At 44.4% G+C, this 23,208-nt stretch overlaps 1 protein-coding gene across 4 annotated transcripts in view; it reads right to left on the bottom strand.

The window, feature by feature from the left end:
• LAMA5 (laminin subunit alpha 5) overlaps nt 1-23,208 on the bottom strand; it is a 230,839-nt gene that overhangs the window by 123,915 nt on the left and 83,716 nt on the right. For all 4 annotated transcript variants that reach the window (XM_081010969.1, XM_081010970.1, XM_081010967.1 and 1 more), the window contains one exon: nt 7,015-7,132. In XM_081010969.1, the coding sequence (XP_080867095.1) occupies nt 7,015-7,132 (118 nt within the window). The remainder of the gene's footprint in view (nt 1-7,014; nt 7,133-23,208) is intronic.

The raw sequence follows: 23,208 nt of genomic DNA, 5'->3' as shown, positions 1-23,208 counted from the left end.
GTAGGCTGCATGGATTTAGAGGGCCTAATATACCGTATTTTTCACTCCATAAGACGCACCTGACCATAAGACACACCTAGTTTTTAGAGGAGGAAAACAAGAAAAAAAATATTCTGAACAAAACAGTGGATGTATGATTTTTGGTGGTTCATGCTTTGGCCACAGACATGATATGTGATTTGACGGTGAGTTTGGGGTAGCCCAATGCAAAAATCCTGAGGATCCATGTGGATCTGTGCTTTGTAACCACCTTTTTTGCGCCACTGCGGCCCCACGAAACAATGGGTGTGTGTTTTTTTGGTGCAGGCTATAGCCATAGACATGCTATGTGATCTGATGGTGAATTTGGGGTGACCCAATGCAAAAATCCTGAGGATCCATGTGCTTTTACCTCCCCCTCCCAGGCAGCCTCCTTTATCGCTAGCGTCCCTTATCTCCCTCCCGATTGCTTGCTGATCAGCTGCTCAGCGACTTCGTTTTAATACCCCCTTCCCTCTTTCTACACAAAAAAAAAAAAAAGCACGATCTGCTTTGTGCCCCCTGGGCAATTCAGCTCCAGGGACCAGCATTCACTCCATAAGACGCACAGACATTTCCCCATAAGTGTGTCTTATGGAGTGAAAAATACGGTAAGTAGCTGCTATAACTTCACACAACAAAATATCCTGAATTGGCTGAAGAGAGATGTTGTGACCACTGGCATTTCCTCAAAACCCGCAACTGAGGTTCCAACTAGGCCTGAGGGTAATTGTGTGCGGGCACATGAAAAACTGAAATAGCAAATGAGAGGGAGAAGGATTAGGGTCATGGTGTGGGTGGTTTTAACCCTTACATACACACAAACATCCCTGAAGAAAATCACCCTTATATATTTAAGTGCACATTATTTGACTATACACAATTAACATCACATCTAGTTAGCGCCACAACTTTTGCTAAAGCCCAGGAGGTGTACCTCATGCTTCTGGAGCAGTGTTTTGAAACTTCAGTCGCTGTGCATTTGAGAGGCACTAATGTTTGGAGAATGAAAACAGCCAAGGAGGCAATGAGAGAACCAGCTGCCAGCTCTCACTGACTCCCCACCATGCCAAATTCTTTCTCCTCCTCCTTGCGAGTCATGCTGGTTAAGTGTCCAGATACACCTGGCACCCGGCGGCCACATGGCACTGTTCCATGACCGACAGGTGGAATGGGGGCTTGCAGAATGCAAGGTCAGGCTCTGTTACTTTCTATAAAAGTCTGGTTCCCCTTTGAAATACAAACTTCTATCATGCTAAGAGGGAGGTTTGGTGGTCGGTTTCAAAGGAGACCACCCTGGGAAGAACTGGTAGCAGAGGAAAATAAATGTGCAGACTGGAGTAGAGGGTTGGATGTAGGAAGGACAAGTGCCTTTGACTCTTCTGTTGTGGCAGAAACAGCTAGCAAACGGAATGGGAGAGTGGTGGGTGGGCAGATAAGCTTCTGTTTTTTGGAGACTGGAAGGAAGGGGCTGGAGAGCACTCAGGCAGTGATGTGTGTTCACCTATCAATTGCACAAGGAAAGTCATGGGCTGATGGGGTCTGCAGAGCCATATCCAAGAAGAAGAAGAAGAAGAAGAAGAAGAAGAAGAAGAAGAAGAAGGGGTTTTGTTGTGACGGGTGGCTCTTCTTTCGAAAGACACAACAAACCTTTCAGATCACCACAACATGTGAACAGAGCAAAACCATCATGATTTAAATTGCTAAGCAAAAAAAAAGCCAGTTTAAAATGATTGACTTTCTCATGTGAAATTCATTTGCAAGCTAATTGCTGGCTACGACACCCAATACTGGTTTGCAACTGAATGGAGACTTTGTACATCCTTGGCCCTCCAGATGTTTTTGGCCTACAACTCCCATGATCCCTAGCTAGCAGGACCAGTGGTCAGGGATTATGGGAATTGTAGTCTCAAAACATCTGGAGGGCCGAGTTTGAGGAAGCCTGTGTTAGACAATTGGGAGTGTACCTCCTACCAAAAATGCACTGACTGAAGCTCTAGAAGGCTAATTATACTCTGCACATCTGCAGAATGCAATGAGTGTACCTGCACAGAGACCACAAAGAAGAAACTAGAGTTAAGAAACAGTGAACAGAAGAGGAAGGACCACCTTAGCTACCACTGATAGCCCTTGGGCATCTTTCAGCAGAAGGTTTTTTGAAACAGGAAGAAAATGAATAAATGAATAAAATGTGAGTCGTTAAATAAAAATATTCTGCTACTATTTGGGAGAGGGAAACTCATTTTACGATAAACATGCTTCTTGTTCTCCTATCCACAAAGGAAACCTAATGAGCTCACAGATACACGCTGTCATAGAAATTAGGGATGGAATCACACCCAAGGGGATAATTCACCGTATAGTCTTTCCAGGCACTCCTTCACCAGGTTTTTCTGTTTAAAAGATCACAGTAAAGATCAGCTCACATCTTCTACCAATTACTGTTTTGGCTCCCTGGAGGACCTGGTGCCTGACATGCTCAGAGTAGCTTGGCTGCTCTCTGCGAACTTCATAATGATATATTTGCAGAACAAGCTGGCGCTCCTTGGTAAAGCATGTCTCAGATTCTGCTCTGGAAACCAGCAGGCAACATCAAACTGAGAAATAAATTCTCTTGTCCAATTTCCTTAATTTCCCTTTCCCAGGGAACTACCGGAGGAACAACAGACAGCCCTAAATGTCTGGTCGGCAATACCAATTGTCTAGGCTGCAGGAAACAGAAACAGGCTCCTCTTCCAAAGCCAACTTGGGACCACAAACAATGAGGAAACGAGACTACAGAAAACATCCACCTCTTCTTCCCATGTCCTATAATAAATTGATATAGCTATGGTCCTGCCAAATTGGTCTTGGCACTGCCAACTAATTAGATAAAAATGTCTGCCAAGAAGTGACACAGCTGGGCTTAGCGCCACAGAGGTCAAAGATGGGTGGATCTCCAAACAGGGCCATTTTGGGTAAATAAGAGAGATGCTGTGCTAAGTGAAAAATCTGCTTCTGAGTGAAAACAAAAACAAGGCGTTGAACCATCTTGCCACTCAAAGCATACGCCCAAGCAGCATGCAAAACTTGCGATCAAAAGACAAAAGCAAGAAGGTGTTTGTGAAAGATACTTATGGGTTCAGAGAGGGAGGGAGCTAACTACTCCAACTTACTCTGAAAATGAGTGAGATATTCAGAAGCACATTAGACTTAAAAAACATTCTGAACTACAAACTTTAATATATTTGTGACATTCAGATACAATGATGGGGGAACATTAGTATTTATCTTAACTGCAGACAGCAGACGTGAAGTCTTGTGACAAGATGTAAGAATGTTAAGAACTTACACTATTACGACTACTACTACTACAACTTCTACTATTGCTTATTCACATCACTTGTAAGAATGGAGCAGAGATAAAGAGAGACTAACGGAATCATGGAGACCACCAAATCCACAAGGACCTGCAAAGTTCTTCATAACACTTGCCTTGCTGAGAATTACCTCTGGGACAAGAATGACAGGCTTGGAGGCATCTCACACAGCATTTTTGAGAACCTCCAAAGCAATATGCAACTAAAGATATGAGTTTCCTCCATCTTCCAGAGCTTGGCCCTGAGAAGGGGAGCTGGGAATTTTCTCTCCCCTCGTGCTGCTCTTTGGAGGTTTTCCACGCACCTCTGGCGGGCAGAGTTGTGGCAACCACAAATTGGGGCTCATGACCAAGGCTAGCCGAAGTTTGAGGATCCCCGCTTATTCCCCCAGATATTCAATGGTTGAAGATGACTCTTTCTGCATACAAAGCAATGGCACTTCCTAATTGTGACCGCTTTCAGAAACAACTGGCGAGTTGTTCCTGTCAGGATACGCCCCCAAGCTTTCACAGAGTTTCTGGCTGAAATATTAGCTTTCCAATAAATGCTAGGAATGATGGATGAGGAAAGTAAAAGGCAGGAAGAAGACAACATCACAATGGGAGACCACAGAAAGATACACAGAAACCTCCTTGCAGGTTGCTCTAATCTTTAACTGCAGAGATTTAGGAAAGACAAGGCAAATGTCTGGGTGCTTATCATGTCAGGACCAACCTATAAAGTAACTTCCTTAAGCAAATATATAAAACTCTTTACATCCAGGATACAACAACACAGATAAAACGAGTGAGCAATGAAAAACCATTTCCTCATGAGCTCTTCACTATACATATCAGGACCCCTCTCTCTGTTATCAGAACACAATATAGGTGCAGAATATTTTGGCTTGCGTTTCTACACTTGCAATACTACCATTAGCCCACACCTTTTCCTGGCAACTCCACAAACCAGAACACATTGATAAGAAGTCGTTATTTTAGTACAGCAACACCTACACTTTGGAATTCCCTGCCTGCTGACATCAGGTAGAGAGATACCTTCACTGTACTCTTTTCAGCACCTGCTTAGAAACCTGTTGTTTGGACAAGCCTCCCCAATATCGAGAATGTTGATGTGTGTTTTAATATTATTTTAGTTTATTTCTCATTTTAATTTTTTGAACATTTCATATTGCAGCTTTCAACTGTTTTACCTGCAATAAATTTATTCATTTATTCTTCCTGAGGTTTAGGGGTTTTTTTAACCATCAAGCAGTGTATACAAACAAACAAACAAACCCCCTTGTTGTTAGCTTCAGGGGAACATTCCTTTCCCTCATTCCAGAAAGGATGCAATATTGCAGATATTATCGACCTCAGTCATTCTGACTCTCCTCGTTAAAAATAAAGTAAAATAAAAAACACACTTGAGACTCAAAAAATAACTCATCTTTTCAATCATTATACCTTTTTTGAGTAGTCAGCAGCAATGAAAAACACATTCTTCACTAGGCACCCGACTATCCCATCACAATACATTTCCAAAAGCATACGGCATGCTAAGTGCAGAGTGTGTGCTGGAGCAGAATAACACAAGTCAAGAACAAGTTTCAAATACGTTTGCCATATTTTCAACTGGTCCCTGTAGATGAGGATTTAACAGCTGTTCGATCAACATGTTCACCTACTAATTGCTGCAAGACCTCCTTACCTCTTGAACTGCCAGAACAGGTCCAGATGGTACTTATAGGACTTTATATTTCCTCTCTATATTTTTTTTCTGGCTAGCTGCCTCTGCTTTTAACAGCTGCATAATGCAAGAAATTCAACAAGTAACTTTCCCTCCACTGTTCCTGTTTCTGCAGGCCACAAAATACTCCATCTGCTGCATTTTTGTTTGTCATACAGTTGTTACAAGCACAAGAGTCATCCGAGAAAAATGTCAGCAATCCTACCAATGCCTTTGTGAATCCTGGCCCTATGGCTGCTCAGGAAGAGGTTTTGCAGGTCTGATCCAGCCCGAACCCTTCCATCAATTGACTACCAGTCACATTATCTTAAGGAAATGAAACAATCAACAGTTCGCTGTACAAGAGGGTAGTTTGGATTGATAACCATGCCTCCTGACCCAACCAAAATCCACTTTGAGAGGGGTCGGTGAGGAATCTCTTCCAGGAAAGCCTATCACACACTGAAACCCATGTACTCCAAGTCAGAAGCAGCTATTTTAGGGATCTTGCACCTTCTGCACAACAGCTAAGGGAGGAACTTAAAGTAACATGTCAGGTCACAGTTCTGCTGTGCTGATTTGGAAAATTACACCTGCCAAAATTCCTTCATCTACGCACCTTTTCAAGATGCTAGATCGTTAATGTGGAAAATCTGGCTGACTGTACAGTAAGGTATTTTGTATGATGCAAGGGCATTCTGGTTGGGATATAGACATAAGAAGAGCCCTGATTGCTCAGACTAAAGGTTCATCCAGACCTGCTTCCTATAGTAACCAACCAGAAGCCTCTGGTAAGTCTACAAGAAAGGACTGGAAACACTAGCTTCTTCCACTGTAGTTCTCCATCAACGGGTATTCAGTTGAACCTGCAGATTCTATATACCACTATGACAAATGAGTAAGCAAAGGGGAGAAATAATACAGAGCTTTACCTAAGTCATGAAATGCTGGCTGTTTTTTTGCTCCAGGGCCACTGGAGTAGGTCAGAGGTGGGAAACTTTTTTTGCTCCACAGGCCAGGTCCTTACTAGGATCAGCCTCGTCGGCCAAATGTGGCAGGTGGGTGGGGATGCCCACCCATCTATCACCTGGTGTCACAATGATGGCAGGAGCAAGGTGCTACTAAAACATAGGTTTCCCCTTCCATTTAAACAGGGCTTTCAATGTAAACTCCATCAAAAGCCCTACTGAAACATAGGGGGAAAGCCTTTGTTATAGCAAGGGAGTCCAATGCAAAGGGAATCAGGAAGAGGTTTTGTGGAATCTTGAAAAACTGAGCCCAATAGCTCATGTAAAAAGTAGTAGACTGGACCCCTGACCATTAGGTCCAGTCGTGACCGACTCTGGGGTTGCGGTGCTCATCTCGCTTTATTGGCCAAGGGAGCCGGCGTACAGCTTCCAGGTCATGTGGCCAGCATGACTAAGCCACTTCTGGTGAACCAGAGCAGCGCATGGAAACACAGTTTACCTTCCCGCTGGAGCAGTACCTATTTATCTACTTGCACTTTGACATGCTTTCGAACTGCTAGGTTGGCAGGAGCAGGGACCGAGCAATGGGAGCTCACCCCGTCGCAGGGATTCGAACCGCCAACCTTCTGATCAGCAAGCCCTAGGCTCTGTGGTTTAACCCACAGCGCCACCCACGTCCCTCAATAGCTCATGAGCAGGGGTTAAATCCTGCTCAGTTTGGCTGCACACCCTTGTTCCCTCCTGGGAACTGGCACACTCAGCCAACATAGAACTTAGCCCACCCCCTGCTGTCCATCAGATGACATCATAAGAGACATCAGCTGATGGGCAAGGTGAGTGCTGTTGGGGGAAATGGCCTTGCAGGCCAGCCTGTATCCCTGGCAGGCCAAGACTGGAGGCTCCCCTCCCCTGGTGAACGTGGCTCCACTGCCACATCCCTTCCACTTTTCTCTCATACTCACAGGCAAAGTACTGCCAAGGTTCATATGTAAGTCCAAAATCCGTTGACCGCTCAAGCACCCACAGGTCTGGGCGAGGGGAATTTGCAAACTTGATCAGGACGTAGGCCACATGGAAAAGCTGTGAGAGAAAGAAGAAACACCCGAGGTGAATTTCAGCCTGAGATAAAAAGCAGTGCACAAAATCTTCATTATGTTACAGATGCACAGAGCGACACTTTGGATATACGATGAAGACACTTTTGCCAAGCTTTTATTTCAATGCTAATCATGAATCAAAACCAGATTGTGAATATCACTGCCTTATCCCTCCTTTGTGGTGTTTCTTAGACATTTTGCAAGATTCGTTTGCAATTTTCATTACATAAAATGCAGGGAGAAGAATTGAAATAGAGATTCCACGAGTACTTAATATACTGCTGTGTTACCCAGAAATGCTGGGACTCATGGCAAAGAGCCTTCTATAATGTCTACTCATGAGTAATTTCCATTCAGCAAAGTTCCTCTGTAATGCTACTTGAAAGCCTTTGGTTGCAGGCTCAGCCTCTGTTTGTTTCCTGTAGATATGGGCTGGTGAATTAGTAATAGACTGATTTGCCCCTGAATTCTCATTCTAAGACTGCCTTAGTGCCAGTTTCACTTCCTGCAGAGGGAAAAAGAGCGAGCCTTTAATTGCTAATTAACTCTTGTTTTTCTCTTATATTTTTCCAAAAAGAACAGCAACAACAAAAGAACCAATAATTAATTAATGCCGCCCTATTCCCCCAAGGGAACTGATGCTTGGTCAATTTAGTGAAGCTATTAATCAGCAATCAACAGGAAAAAATAGAGCGGTTCCATTCAGGAGCCCTGAAAAGTTTAACAAGCTTACAAAGTAGTGTCTTAACAGTACCGCTTGCAAAAAAAAGGTCACAAATCAAACCTGAAAAAACACAGCAGAGTTACTCAAAAAACTGTGGACCACCAAGGCGAGAGCAATTTCCTACACAGCTAGATTTGCATGCTAAGGGGGTAAAGGCGGGGGGGCTTAATCATGAACTACAACAAGCCAAGCATAAAATAATAATAAAAATTCAGTAATCTCATCTAGAACCTTGAAGAATTCTAGAAACCACTTCCTGTGCTGCTGGAGACTTGTATATCAGCTTATCAATTTGTAGTAGGGTTGACTCCTGCTCTTGAAATAAACCACTCCCCGGTGCAGTTAATTCTGCATTTGCCAGTCCAGACAGATAGAGAGGAAAGAGTGCACACTATAAAACACCCAGCCAGTTCCATAGGCAAGGGCAACAAGTAGCTTCTGATAAGGCCTTCTTAGCATTCCGCTTGAGCTGCTCCCAATTAGTTCGAACGCTGATTTATGCAACCACGTCCTTGCCAAGACTGAAATAAATGTACAGCTTTAAAATGTCAGGACTAGGAAAAAACAAACTCAGCAACAGAAGTTCCCTTCACAAGCTGGCACTGGCTCTCTCCAAAAATCTTCACTTTATCATCCTGTCAAAAACTGATATTTAAAAGGCGGGGTGGGGAAGCTTCTTTTACTGGTAAGAACGCTGCAAGATCAACACACAGAGGAAATATAATGCTTACAACGGAGTGCATTTTCAAGTTCAACACAGTGAACTAAATTGTGCAGGACACACACAGTAAGAAGAAAATGCTTCAAAGTGCTATTCAAACCTATGGACCTTGAGCCCCAAACAGAAGAAAGTCCCAGTTATAGTTATAGAAGACAATCAAGACCAGTATCTGACAGGATGAGCAACTTAGGAACTGGCAGATATCCACATAGGTTCCCCACCCTGGCTCTGTCAGAAATATGTTGGGGTCTCAATGGACCAAAATGTGGACTAAACCCCCCTTTAAATCCATATCAATGAAAAGAATTCACTCTGAAACTCACCTACAGGTGGTACCTAACACCAAGAAAATTAGCGCTAATACACCCAGGAACCTCACCAAAATGCTGGAGAGGGTGCACCTCCACAGGCACATACCTCCACATGTGGTGGGAGTGCCCCAAAACCCAACTATTCTGGACAACAGCCATATGTGAAATAAGTAAAATAACCAAGCAAGTATTAGAAATCACCCCAGAACTAGCCTTACTGAACATCACAATACTGAACATCATACTGACAATAACGCCCACTTACACCACAAAGGCCTCATAACCCACCTACTTTCAGCAGCCAGAAGCATCATAGCCAGACACTGGAGAGACCTGTCAGGAGTAAGCATGGACCAATGGTACCAAACAGTATGGGAAACAGCCCTACTAGAAAAATTAACCAATAAACTGAAACTGACCCGGGAACAAACAGAAGAAGATGCCTTTACCCCGGTATGGCTCCCCTTTATCACATACACAGCTCAACAAGACAACGACAAAAATCCACCAACAACATACAAATCAATATGGCTAACCTGATCCAAAACACCCACCCACCCCACTCACACATGAAAACAAAGACCACCACAGCCAACCACAAATGAATAACCACACCATAGGCCAACCCCAACCTCTCTCACCACCAAAGGAACACAAGTGAACAACAAAGAACCTGCACAAGCAACGCTGACAGCAAACCCTACATATAGTTCCGTATTTTTTGCTCCATAGGGCGCACTGAACCATAGGGCGCACCTAGTTTTTAGGGGGGGGGGAATCAAGAAAAAAAATCTTCCCCCCCCGCCCCAAAGAGCAGCTTACAGGCTGCGCAACCTCTTCCTTCCGGAGGGGTTGCGCTCAGCTATGGCACAAGCCAAGGCAGTTTTGGCTTCCTCTTTAGCCCCGTGCAGCCTCTCCCTGCCGGAGGGGTTGCGCGCAGCTATGGCACAAGCCAAGGCAGCAAGCAGGATGGATGCCGCTCACTGTTTTGGCTTCCTCTTTAGCCCCACGCAACCTCTCCCTGCCGGAGGGGCTGTGCACCGACCCCTCTCGCTCTCCAGGCTTCAGGGATAGCCCCGCGCTCTTTAAAGAACACGCGGCTTCTCCTGGCTTTTTTGGGAGGTGAGAGACTGCGCGGCTTCTACTGGCTTTTCTGGGAGATGGGGGAATTCCCTCACCTCCCGCAGAAGCCGCGTGCTCTTTAAAGGGGCCGCGCGGCTTCTGCTGGTTTTTCTAGGAGGTGGGAGAAGGGATCCCCCTCCTGGGGAAAAGCCCGCAAGAGCGCTCAGAGCTTTTGGGGGCTTTTACCGCCTGCCTCCCCCCTGCATTCGCTCCATAGGATGCACACACATTTTCCCTTGCTTTTTAGGAGGGAAAAAGTGCGTCCTATAGAGTGAAAAATACGGTAAGTAAAATAGAAACATCACCACCCGACCTCACCCCCACCTCTTTCCCCCTTTTCTTCCTAATGTCTCAACAAACAAAACTGATTTGTAAAAATGTTACATGGGGGGGGGGAAATACGAGAGACAGACATTGCACACACTTTTGTAAATCAAGAAAATCTTTAATAAAATAATAATAATGATGATGATGATGATGAAATATGTTGGGGTATAACCCCCGTCCTAACTCACCTCGACCGCAGCCAACGCCAATGGAAGCCTCCAAAAAGGAGCTTCTGGCCATGTGAGCAGGGGCTGGACAGGGCAGAAGAGGACTTATTCTGGATCCTAACTCCATGACATGGGCACCTGGTGGAATTTGCACGAGCAAAAAGGGCGATGCGTGTCAAGCTCTATTTTAAATGCTTGTTTTTCCTCTTTCAACTTCATTCCTGAATGGGATCTGGCGTAAACTACACTGGCTTCCCATGGTTAGAACTGCTCTCATAGGATTGTAGCTAATGCTAGTCCTACTTAAGAGTAGACCATTTAAAATTAATGCACCTTACTAACTTAGCTAATTGGTGTACTCTGACTGGAACACTATCCAACTGAGGTCTTTCAGCCAGCACAAAGATTTCTGCTTGCACAATGGTCTACTCCCGGCATGTACCCTATGCCTCCCCAAATCAGTTCCGGAGGGTTGGAGAAACCCAAAAGCAATTTGGGGAGCTCAAGCAAAACTCACTGAATTGACAGAATATGTTAGTTGGCTGCAAATTTGATATTTGTTCCCAAAGGAAACTGTACACAGAATTTCATACAACAGCTATTATCCTAGTTCTGATGGTCATTCCCCAGCCCAGAGTAACCCATACAAAAACTGGTATCCTCTAGAACAGGGTAGTCCAACACACTGCCCAAAGGCAACATTTGATGCCTCTCCCCCCCCCCCCCCAAGCTCTTGAGTTGCCTTCCGAAAGCCATGAAAGCAGGGTGGATAAAAATCAAATGTTTTTTTTTTTAAAAAAATTTAAAAAATCAGTTTTTTAATTTAAATTGGCTTTTTTTAAATTTAAATCAGTTTTTTTTAAAAAAATTAAATTGGATTTTTAAAATAAAATGATTTTGGAGGAGGAACATAGTTTTCTATTTAAGTTACATTATAGCCATCAGGAAATAAGGATTTGTTTAAAATTTTTCATGTGTGCTAAAACTCAGTCTATTTTTTTAAAAAAAACAAAACGTTTAACCACATCAGTTAACAAACATGGATACATATGCTATAATGTTATTGTTTTAGTTAAATAAATTGTTTGAATTGTTACTCAGGAAATGATTATTTTTTCTCCTTCCAATAAAGTACAGCAGAAAAGTTGTCCAAATATAAACAGTTAACTTATTAAACCTCACCATGATTTCATAATTATCTATGTATTTCTAATAGCATAAGCAAATCAGTAATTTTTGATCTAACTGTAAAAACTACTCTGAACATTTATTATTCCAAAAACCTTCATCTGGTTGTAAATATTAAGATTATACCAGCAAGAATGAGCCTTTCTGTAAAAAGAAAATAAAAATTAAATCAAGTCTTACTGACTAGTGATTTAAATCAAGTCTTACTGACTAGTGATTTAAATCGTGATTTAAATCAATTTGATTTAAAGCAAATCCACCCTGCGTGTAAGCAAGGCGCTGGGTTTTGAGAAGGACACGTGACTCCACCCATCTCCTTCTCAAAGCCTAGTTAGTGTTTTCCCAGCTTTGGAAGGGAAGTAGGCAGAGCTGTCTTTCCCATTGGTTTTGGTGGTTCGTTGCGCCAGGGCGCCGGCCTCTCGGGGCGCCCTAGAGAGTAGGGGAGCTGTGCGCCTTTGCCAGCAGCCTCCCCTTTCCCTAAACACCCACCAGCTGCGCCCTGCCAACTACAGTGGTACCTCAGGTTAAGTACTTAATTTGTTCCAGAGGTCCGTTCTTAACCTGAAACTGTTCTTAACCTGAAGTACCACTTTAGCTAATGGCGCCATGCCGCCGGAGCACAATTTCTGTTCTCATCCTGAAGCAAAATTCTTAACCTGAAGCACTATTTCTGGGTTAGCGGAGTCTGTAACCTGAAGCGTATGTAACCTGAAGCGTATGTAACCCGAGGTACCACTGTATATGGCTGGCGGGTGTGCAGCTTCCTTCCCAAGCCTCCACAGGAGGAGAGCGATCCCCGCAGAGGTTTAGGATGGAAGCTGCATGCAACGTCCCTCCCAAGCCTCTGAATCTGCTAAAGATGGCCCTGCTCCCGGTTGTTGTCCTCCTCCTGCTTCCTGGCAAAAGGCTGCCTTCCCAGGCGTCCCGACACTGGAGAGCATGTCCGCCAGCATGTTTTCCTGCTTGATCACCGCCACCACGCTGGGGATCAGGGCGGTGGGGGAGGCAGAGGACATTTCCCAACACCCCCTCCCTTGTTGAGTTTCCGGGGAGCCGCCAGAGGGATCTTTGCACCACGGCGCCGGATATGCTTAAGACGCGAAGTAGGGCATGTCTAGGACCCTGCCATAGTCTTGCACCTCGTTCCCAGAGTCCTGCGCCTTGCCTACCTGGCTTTGGGAAGGCAGCGCAAGGGCTGGGTGGGGGCATCAAATTTAGGGCTCGCACAGGCAACAAGGCAGTGTGGCAGCCTGCAGGTTCCCTGTTGAACTACACTTGCAGCCCACTTGGTCCGAGAGGTTGGACTGCCCTGCTATAGAGAGAGAGAGACAAAACAGGAACCCATCTCCCCCACAAAGCTTTAACATTCCTACAATGGGTCAACCACCAAGAGGAAAAGCAAATCCGAGGCTTCCAAATCGCTGCTTGATTTTTTCAGAACATCACAGAAGCAACACTTCATCCTTGCTTTTACCCACAGGACTGCTGCAAAGCCCATCATGTCATGAATGCAAACAGATGCCAAGAGTCCTAATTAGTCTCATCTACCTACTCATTAAGCTGAACCGCCCAGGCCAGATTCTATAGTCAGCTGCTTTCCTTGAGGACTCAGTTCTCACTGGTTTACAACTGTTCTTTTGGCAACGAAATCATGGCTAAATACCAGCCCACTAAGTTATGCATTCTCTTGCTTTGTAAATTCTTGCCTGGAATGGCTTCACTCTTTGGGGAATAACTTAACATCCCTGCAGGATGGGATTCGCTATTCCTTTTTCAGTTTCCCACAAAATCCACTGGCCGAGAGGAAAACGACACACAACTTGGCACTCTTAACATCTGAGACTTTGTACAGGGTGGTCTCTTTCGGGTGACAATTACATGGCAAGTCTGTGTCAAAAGAGAAAGGCACTTTCTCAAGATCTTTTCATACAGATTAGACACCCCTTAACATGCTTCAACCAACTATGCTTTAGTTCGTAACAATCGGAGTATTAGTAAGAGTAATAAAATGGATTTCCAAGCAGAGATTAAAGGTTTGCTTGGCAATTCTGATTAGTGCTGCAATAACAGCCCAGAACATAAGCAGAATGCTCGCTGCAATTTTCTGGTAACATAACAACCATTAAAACAACTAAGTGTAGGCAAACATTATACAGGGTTATGACAATACTTCCATAAACATGTAGTGAAATATAAAATAATCCACCCTGTTACTAGATCACCCTGGTTGTATTTGGAAGCCATGAGGATGGTATCTAAGAGTGGTGAGTCATCATCAAAAAAAGAGAGAGGTTATATTTTTTGCAATCCCACAGTTTGAACTGGAGACCCACTGGAGCAGATTTGGGAGAGTCATGGGGGGTGGGGTGGAAGGAAAAATTGGCAAAATTCTGCTGACAGATTCCTTACATCAGCAGACAGTCACCATCAGAAGATAGCCAGCGTTGATTGGAATAAGTGGAAATTGCAAAACTTACATTTCTATCAGTTCTAAATTTAATTTAGTTCCCTTAGGACACAAAATGAATTTTGTATGAATTAGCTGCCACACAAACTAGTAGAAATTTGTGCGGCAGCTAATTTATACACAATTCTTTTTGTGTCATAAGAAAGGACTATATTTTCCTATGTTTCCTATATTTTACTCAATTTAGAAGTGTAAAATGTTTGTCTCTTGCCTCCCCCAACCTGGTGCCCTCCAGATATTGTTGGACTACAACTTCCAGAATCCCTGCACATTGGCCATGTTATCTGGGGCTGGTGGGATAACGCTAGCTTGGGAAAGGCAGGTAGGATTTGACTTGCACATATGTTAAGCGAACACATAATATATCCCCCTGTCAGATGGTTTCCTTCTGAGTATTTTTCTCAAGGGGATCAATGCATGCATTATCAAGCAGCTAACAATGTATCTGAGTGTTGCCTTCCCTGCCATGATCAACAACTTAACAATCAGTTTCACCGAGGCCGTGATTTCGTATACTTTGCATTGTGCTTTATATTATAATAAATTTTTGAATGACTGAACACACATGCCTATAGTGTACAGGAGTTGTAATCACCCGACACTGTACGTAATCTTGCAGGGTTAGTATATATATAAAAACCCAAACCATTTGAAATAGCAAAGTGCAGGTAAAACATTGTTTTTGAAACCTTGACTTTAAAAGCATTGCAATTATTTTTCCAGTAGAGAAGAACACAGCTCCTATGAAGGTTTCCTCCCCACCCCCCAGATTTCCAATTTTTCCACTGGGAAAAGAGGCTAAATTGGGGAGGAGGGTGGTGGTGGAGAGGATTCCCAAAACTTTTTCTTGCCTTCACATTTCTACTTCCCAGTGGAAATTATTTCTTGGTCAAGATTTAGCACATGAAGCACTAATTATTCCTATTTCTGACTGACTGTACAACATGACAACAGGATTAAGTAGTCATTTCATACTTTAATCTTCAAATTCGTACCTAGCTCAGCACTGTCCACTACCAAATTTCAGAGAAGGAGTCTCTCCAAGCCCCAGCTGGAGATGCTGAGGATCAAAACCTGAGACCTTCTGAAGCAAAGCAGATCTCCTACCACTGAGCTATGGGGCCTTCCCTATGCAGATTCTGAGGAACTAAACCACTTTCCAAACTGATGTTTCTGGGGGGGGGGGGGGTTTGGCTGGTGGCCATTTCCCCCTGTTCAGTCAAGGACCACAACTTCATGGGATGTGCATCTTTTGCATGGAGAAGTTCCTAAGTTCACTCCCTGGCATCTAAAAGGACTGGGAAGCTAGTAATGGGAAAGACCCCTGTTTCAGACTTGCTATCAATCAGGGTCGAAAATACTGGGTTATATGAACTAACAGTCTTATTCTGTAAGGACCATACCTATTTCCTCCTCCTTACCACCCCTCACGCACCCACATTCCTTGTCCTGATCTGTCCTCAACTGTACAGATTGCAATACACACACACACACACACACACACACACACACACACACACACAGTATACAACTCCTTTATTATCTGCACTTGGCTGTATCCCATGGTATAAAGTGAAGAATGGAGACGGAGCACTGTTTTTACATGGAATGAACTCTTTATTTCCTTCACATCCTGCAGAACTCACAGGGCAGAGGATGGGGATATAAAGCCAGGATGCTTGTTATCAAGTGAGCTTATGTTGAGAAAATTCACAGGGCTCCAAAGACTAAAAATAAGAGGGAACTGGCAAGAAATGCAGACTCTTGCATGCCAAATTTAGCCTATTTCTGCTTTTCTGGCCAACCTCTAATATAGCAAGAAGTACGCCTGCATTTTGACAACCACCCCCCTCCAAACACATGCACACAGAGAAACTTTATTTAGCTCATATTTTCCTCAATATCTCTGGAGACTCAAGCAAACATTTTCTCAACGGAGAGAAAGGGAGGATAGCTGATTGCCCATGCAGAATTAATTGGCATGGCTGCAACATGGTAATAATAATGTTACCCTAATTACAGAGTTGTTGTCAGGCATACCATAGTTCATAGGTGCTGTTTTTACAGTAATAATAGCAATCTTTATTATTACTGCTATTATTATGAAATGTCAAAGCCAGTTAAGCAGGAGACGACTTGAGTAAATCTATAAACTGCTATATATGGCAAAGAGAAGAAGGCATATATATGGCAGCAGGGGGTAAGCTACGTCATACAATCTGCATTCTGCGCTTTTGGCCGTGCCAATCACTGCATAATGGGGGAGAAAATATTTGTTTGGCAGAGTGGTGGGAATGGTCCAGTGGGATGAAAACACGGGTAAAATGATCCGTCCCAAACCGCCACAGTGATTTGGCTTTGAGCTGACTCATGGAAATGGCCCTTTATAATATTTAGTAAAGGGTAACGGACCCCTGACCATTAGGTCCAGTCGCGGACGACTCTGGGGTTGTGGTGCTCATCTTGCTTTATTGGCCAAGGGAACCAGTGTACAACTTCCGGGTCATGTGGCCAGCATGACTAAGCCGCTTCTGGCGAACCAGAGCAGCACACGGAAATGCCGTTTACCTTCCCGCCGGAGAGGTACCTATTTATCTACTTGCACTTTGACGTGCTTTTGAACTGCTAGGTTGGCAGGAGCAGGGACTGAGCAACGGGAGCTCACCCCGTTGCGGGGATTCGAACTGCCAACCTTTTGATCAGCAAGCCCTAGGCTCTGTGGTTTAACCCACAGTGCCACCAGCGTCCCTTTATAATATTTATTTGGCTTCATATACTTACAGTCATAGGCAGGATGCTTCTGAGTATCATTGCTGGAAACTGCAGGCAGGGAGAGCACTCTTGCACTCAAATTCTGCTTGTGAGTTTCCCACGGGTATCTGGCTGGCCACTGTGAGAACAGAATGCTGGACCACTTGGGCCATTGGCCTGATCCAGCAAGTTCTTGTGTATTTGCATGTATTACAACAACAGCTCACTCTATTTATTTTTAATATTATAATATTTATAGCCTGGCCGTCAACATGAAATAATAATAACAGTCCCCTGAGGCAAGACCAGTCCATGCACTTATTTAGTTCTATAAGAAGGATGGAGTCTATTTGTATCTGTTTATATATATTGCTGCTGGTGGCAACTGGTGATTTATACTTCCTTTCAAACAGTAAAACACTCATGCAGGTGTCCATCAATCAAGGACTTTGTCATTTCTTTTGTTCAGCAGTAGAGAGCCAGTGTGGTGTAGTGGTTAAGAGCGGTAGTCTCGTAATCTGGGGAACCGGGTTCGCGTCTCCGCTCCTCCACATGCAGCTGCTGGGTGACCTTGGGCCAGTCACACTTCTCTGAAGTCTCTCAGCCCCACTCACCTCACAGAGTGTTTATTGTGGGGGAGGAAGGGAAAGGAGAATGTTAGCCGCTTTGAGACTCCTGAAGGGGAGTGAAAGGCGGGATATCAAATCCAAACTCTTCTTCTTCTTCTTCATTGTTACTCCTACAGCCATTTATTGACTATGCGCTCTTCCAGAAAAATATAAACACCCTTGAGCACATATTTACGCAGAAACCTTATTAATCCACATATTTTAAGAGTTCCTGTTTCTTTCTCATGATTGCGCTGAGAGATCACATGCTCTCCAGGTGTGTGGTGTCTGGAGATGATGAGAGTTGCAATTCAAAACTTTTTGGGGGCACCTGGTTGGAGAAGGTTGTGGTAGCTCATCTCAGAGTTTCTGAACTTCTCCACTTCTGTCTCGCTTTTGATAGTTTCCCTTTTACTTCACTTGTTCATCAGTTAACAGATGGAATATAAGCCCCAACAGTTTCCCCAGTAAACATTGTATTTTGAGAATGCAGCAAGGGTATGGCTAACGCAACGTTTCTCTTAAACATATATAACACCCCCCCCCCCCAAAAAAAACCAGACTGTGAGGCAGTTCGCTAAAGGCCAATTTAAGAATTAAAACATTTTAACTTTCTTCCCTGTTCAGTAAGATTTACGGTCCCTGCATAATGTAACTTTTGAAAAGAACATAAAGATCCATTTTCAATACCACGTTTTGTTGCAAAAGCAACCTACGTTTGTGAGAGCACACACAATACCCTCCTAGGTGCCTCATTCCCACCAGCCTCATCGCACACCCACACCACACACATATATCTCCAGACCTACATTCCTGAGAAGGTGAACTTGCTCTTATCTTTCTACAGTAGGTTAATTATGGAGGAATCCAGCTGGAAAGGAATACAAATCAAGCCTCTCCCTTTTTTATTTCCACAAGGGATCCTCTCTGCACTATATATTACTGCTGCAACTTCAGGGGGAGAGCAGCAACAAGACACGATGTTAAAGCCTAACTGAAGGTAAAAGGGGTGGTCAGGACTCAGGCAACAAATAGTAATAACGCTGAAGATCTTAACAAACAAACAAAAACACTTTGCAAGCAAGTCCTTACTTAAACGTGTGAGCGACCTTAATTATGTCATTCAGGTGAATTCTGCATTTGGTAATCAGTACAACAATATACTTAAGTCTCAATTTTGAACAGTCCTTTTTTTGGGGGGGGGAGGCTACACCAGCGTAGAGGTTTCAGGCTTGAGAATCCACTTCCTTCTTTTATTAGAACTCTGATCCATCAAAAAGAGTCTGTTGCAAAGGAGAATTCTGAGCCCAGGATTTTGTTTTGAGTACCGGAACAGAATGGAGGTCATAGTCCATTCACACAAAAATATACTACTGGCTACTCCAGTAGTGCAATTTCAGGTGGTGCAGGTGGGGAATTACGTTGTTGCTGGCCTACATCACCCCTCACTTGGACAGTCCCCGCTTGGACTGCTGATTCTACTGGGGGTGAAATCAGTTACTGGCACTTGGTGAAGAACTGATTCCACCGGGAGAAAATACTAGATTTTTAAGCATGCAGCTCAGCAGGGGCAGATTGGTGCCATGAGTTCTCAGTTGGTAGAGCCTGGACCAGCATGAAGTCTTTCCATGAAATTAGGAAGCCGTGTCTCCTAGGTTACTTAGCGAAGCGTTTGACGTTCAAGCTATTCAATCAGCTGACCACCGGACAGAGGGAGGTGTAGCACATAAAGGAGACTCTGCAGTTGTCCATTCAGACTGCCATTTCCAGATGAAGGGCCCTGAAGCAATGTCAAAGACCCTTCCGTTCTTTGCCAGTGCAGTGACAGGACAATGAAACCCACCATGTGACTATTTCTTTACATATATTCATTATGCCCCGAGGGCCTAAACACTTGATGAGTGGAGTTATGCCACTGCAACTCTCTGAACTAGAATCATAGGACTGTAGAGCTGGGAGGGAGTACAAGGAAAATATTTCACCCAACATAGGGCTTGAATACACGACCCTGAGATTGAGTGTTTCATGCTCTACCGACTGGCTCCTCACTACAAGCCAGAGAACACCTGGAGATGGGTACCTGGTGATGCTAAGGAAGTATGAACCTGATCTGAGCCTAGATGGAAACCCCCCTCTAAGCTTCTATAAGCTTTTTCTTTAAAGGAGGTGGGGATGGTATGTTAAGTTGTGGGTGAACATATCAGATGACACAGTGATTCTTCAAACAGCTCTTGTTTATTCACAGGCCAGAACAGAACTGAACTGAAGGGTTCAGCCAGCCTGCTTATATAGAGCTCCACTACAACGCAACAGTAACCATTTTCTGTAACTATCCAATCACTGAACGTCACTTTCAATCCCTTATTTGCATATGTGGACCTGAACTATCTACAGTATCCCCCTGCTGGCCCAGGGTGAGAACTTCAGTACATAGCAGGGTACTATTAGTTCAATAAACAAATTAAAGTATTTAATCATGCTTTATAATCTTTCAAAGACGAGGCACAATCTGTCAAATACTTTACAAAGCTTAACGTTGTCCTCACAATAGCTCTATAAGGCCACTATTTTTCTAAATTCTACAGGATAGGAAACATAGATAGGGGGACCTGACACAGAGAACCCGTGACAGGTAGAAAATGCACAGGGATTCTTCCGACAGGGCTTGTTAGCTGAATCCTACACGTTGTTTTTAAGACATCAAAAAAGAAGCGTCACATAACCAGATCAAACTAACAGCTGGGTTTCACACCTCTAAACCAAAGCACAGGTGGATGGGAGCAAAAACTGCCGCAACCCTTGCGTTTCAAGTTGGCACCCTGCACCTGCCATCTGTTCTTGCAGGTGTGTATCCTGCCAGAAATGAGCTAATGATCTCTGCCAATATGCTGCAGCAAGTGGCCCATTAAGCATGCTTTATTGTTAAGAGAGTTCTCTGGACTGAGAAACAGGACTGCAGGCAGGGCTGGGTTATTCTGAAGAGAGATTTACATCATGAGTGAGTACAGGGTACTGCAGATATTAAAACCACAAGAGACAGTGGAGGAAGAAGCACTAACGCTTCTGTTTATGAAGTGCTGCCCACGCTGCCCAGGACAGCAACTCTTCAAGTTACATGCTTGTGCCAACAAGTGCGATCCTGGCAACCATGAATGCAGTCAGTAACCATTTTGAGGGAGCGGGAAAAAGGACTTCTAAGTTGTCTACAGAAGTTGTTTCTGGCTCTGTGAGATTCATGCAATGCACTTGGCCATAAAAGTACATTCCTGGAGAGGGCCGATCACACAAGCAGAAAATATATTATGCAGATTGGCTGTGTACGGGTGTGCATCTCTGAACAGAGAGATCGGGTTTTAGTTTCAAACCCAGAAAGGTTAGGCATGCCATTTCAAATTTATGGAAGGTAAGGCTTTCAATGGCTACTTTTCACAATGGCTCTGTTACCTCCAGTATGAAGAGGAGAGTGCCACTTCCCTCGCATCCCGCAGGTGGACTTTAAATAGGCACTTGGTTGCCCACCTGTGAGAACAGGTAAAGGTAAAGGGACCCCTGACCATTAGGTCCAGTCGTGACCGACTCTGGGGTTGCGGCGCTCATCTCACTTTATTGGCCAAGGGAGCCGGCGTACAGCTGGGTCATGTGGCCAGCATCACTAAGCCGCTTCTGGCGAACCAGAGCAGCATACGGAAACGCTGTTTACCTTCCCGCCAGAGTGGTACCTATTTATCTACTTGCACTTTGATGTGCTTTCAAACTGCTAGGTTGACAGGAGCAGGGACCGAACAACGGGAGCTCACCCCGTCACGGGGATTCAAACCGCCGACCTTCTGATCGGCAAGTCCTAGGCTCTGTGGTTTAACCCACAGCACCACCCACTGGACTAAATAGACCAAGGATGGGGAACCTTTAACAGCCCAAGAGCCACAGTGCCTTCTGGGAAACCTTCTGGGTCGGGGAGGGTGGAGGGGTAGGCATATACTGGTGGTGGGCGGGGCCAGATAAAAAGTGGGTGGAGCAACAAATGTAAATTTTACCTTCACACACCAGGCTAGCTCTTATATAGACTCACACACCACTCTCTATCCCCTTTCCAGACCAAAAAAGGTGTCATTATCAGAGTTCAAGGACACCAGCCATTCGAGGAGGGTGTGAAGGAAGGTTAGTGAGTGATGTGTCCTAGGGAAAGAGGGTGTGGCTGGGAAGAAGCCCAAAGGCCAGAGAGAGGTGCCTGGAGAGCATTTGCCCCCCGCCAAGGTCTGAGCTTCCCCATCCCTTTGATCTGCAGCGTTCTAATCCTACAGTAATATTCTCTTGTTACCACGAGCGAGTTCATTATTTGGAGGGCACAATCCAAAGAACGCTTTTCTGTTCTCAGTGGTCACCCACAAAGTCACTGCTCACCGCTGGTTTCTCTGAGATTCCATGGCCCTACCTCTTCACAGACATGTAACAGCTCTTGAAAGACCTACACTGGCTCCCAGTACATTTCCGAGCACAATTCAAAGTGTTGGTGCTGACCTTTTAAAGCCCTAAATGGCCTCAGTCCAGTATACCTGAAGGAGCTTCTCCACCCGCATCATTCTGCCCGGACACTGAGGTCCAGTGCCGAGGGCTTTCTGGCAGTTCCCTCGCTGTGAGAAGCCAAGTTACAGGGAACCAGGCAGAGGGCCTTCTCGGTAGTGGCACCCGCCCTGTGGAACGCCCTCCCACCAGATGTCAAAGAGAAAAACAACTACCAGACTTTTTGAAGACCTCTGAAGGCAGCCCTGTTGAGGGAATCTTTTAATGTTTAATAGGTTATTGTATTTTAGTGTTCTATTGGAAACCACCCAGAGTGGCTGGGGAAACCCAGCCAGATGGGCGGGGTATAAATAAATTATTATTATTAGTAGTAGTAGTAGTAGTAGTACTTTGCGCCTGTTACAAACATCGGTCCACGTCTAGAACGGCAGCTGCTACTGACCCTTCTTCCCTGGAACATTTTTTTAAAAGAGAAAGATAACGACTCACTGTGATAACTGTGCTGCAACTACATGAGGAATTTCAAACTCTGACCTTTCAAATGAGAGATGTCATACTACTTCGACCCCCTTTTTTAAAAAAAAAGAAAGAAAGAAAATTCTCCAAGGAATCAAGAGGTCTGTTTGCAGTTAACATACCCCAGAATACTTTCCAGCAGAGGATTCCTCCACTGGCAGTATCATTTCTGGTCATCTTTGGAATGTGCTTGGGAAAGAATGAAACTCGTCAGAAAAGGAGTTAACATTTTGACATGTCCAATTCCATATCTATGCTTTTGGCAGGCGCAGTCCGTGGCCTTGATTCCTGACTCCAGAACCAGCCGAAAAGGCATAAGCTAGCAACCATACGTGCCTCACACCCACAGTTTGTACCCTAAGGAACAGAGAGATGAAGAGTCCCAACAGAAATCCAAGTGGAAATGTCTCATCAGCAGTTTCAAACTTGTGCATGCCGTTCACCAGCATGGTTTGACACATGCACCCAACAGATGAAACAGGTTATATAAATTTATGAAATAAAGATTTAGCCTGCTCCAGATTAAAAAAAAACAAAAAAGCTGAAACCATTGTTTTGTCTTCCTCTAGACCAAGAATGGTCAAACTTGACCCTCCAGATGTTTTGGGACTACAGTTCCCATCATCCCTGACCACT

The sequence above is a fragment of the Podarcis pityusensis genome (assembly GCF_964106645.2).
Source record: "Podarcis pityusensis genome assembly, chromosome: 6".
Taxonomy (NCBI): domain Eukaryota; kingdom Metazoa; phylum Chordata; class Lepidosauria; order Squamata; family Lacertidae; genus Podarcis; species Podarcis pityusensis.
The sequence above is the reverse complement of the archived record's forward strand: the minus strand, read 5'-3'. Positions and strand labels throughout refer to the sequence as shown.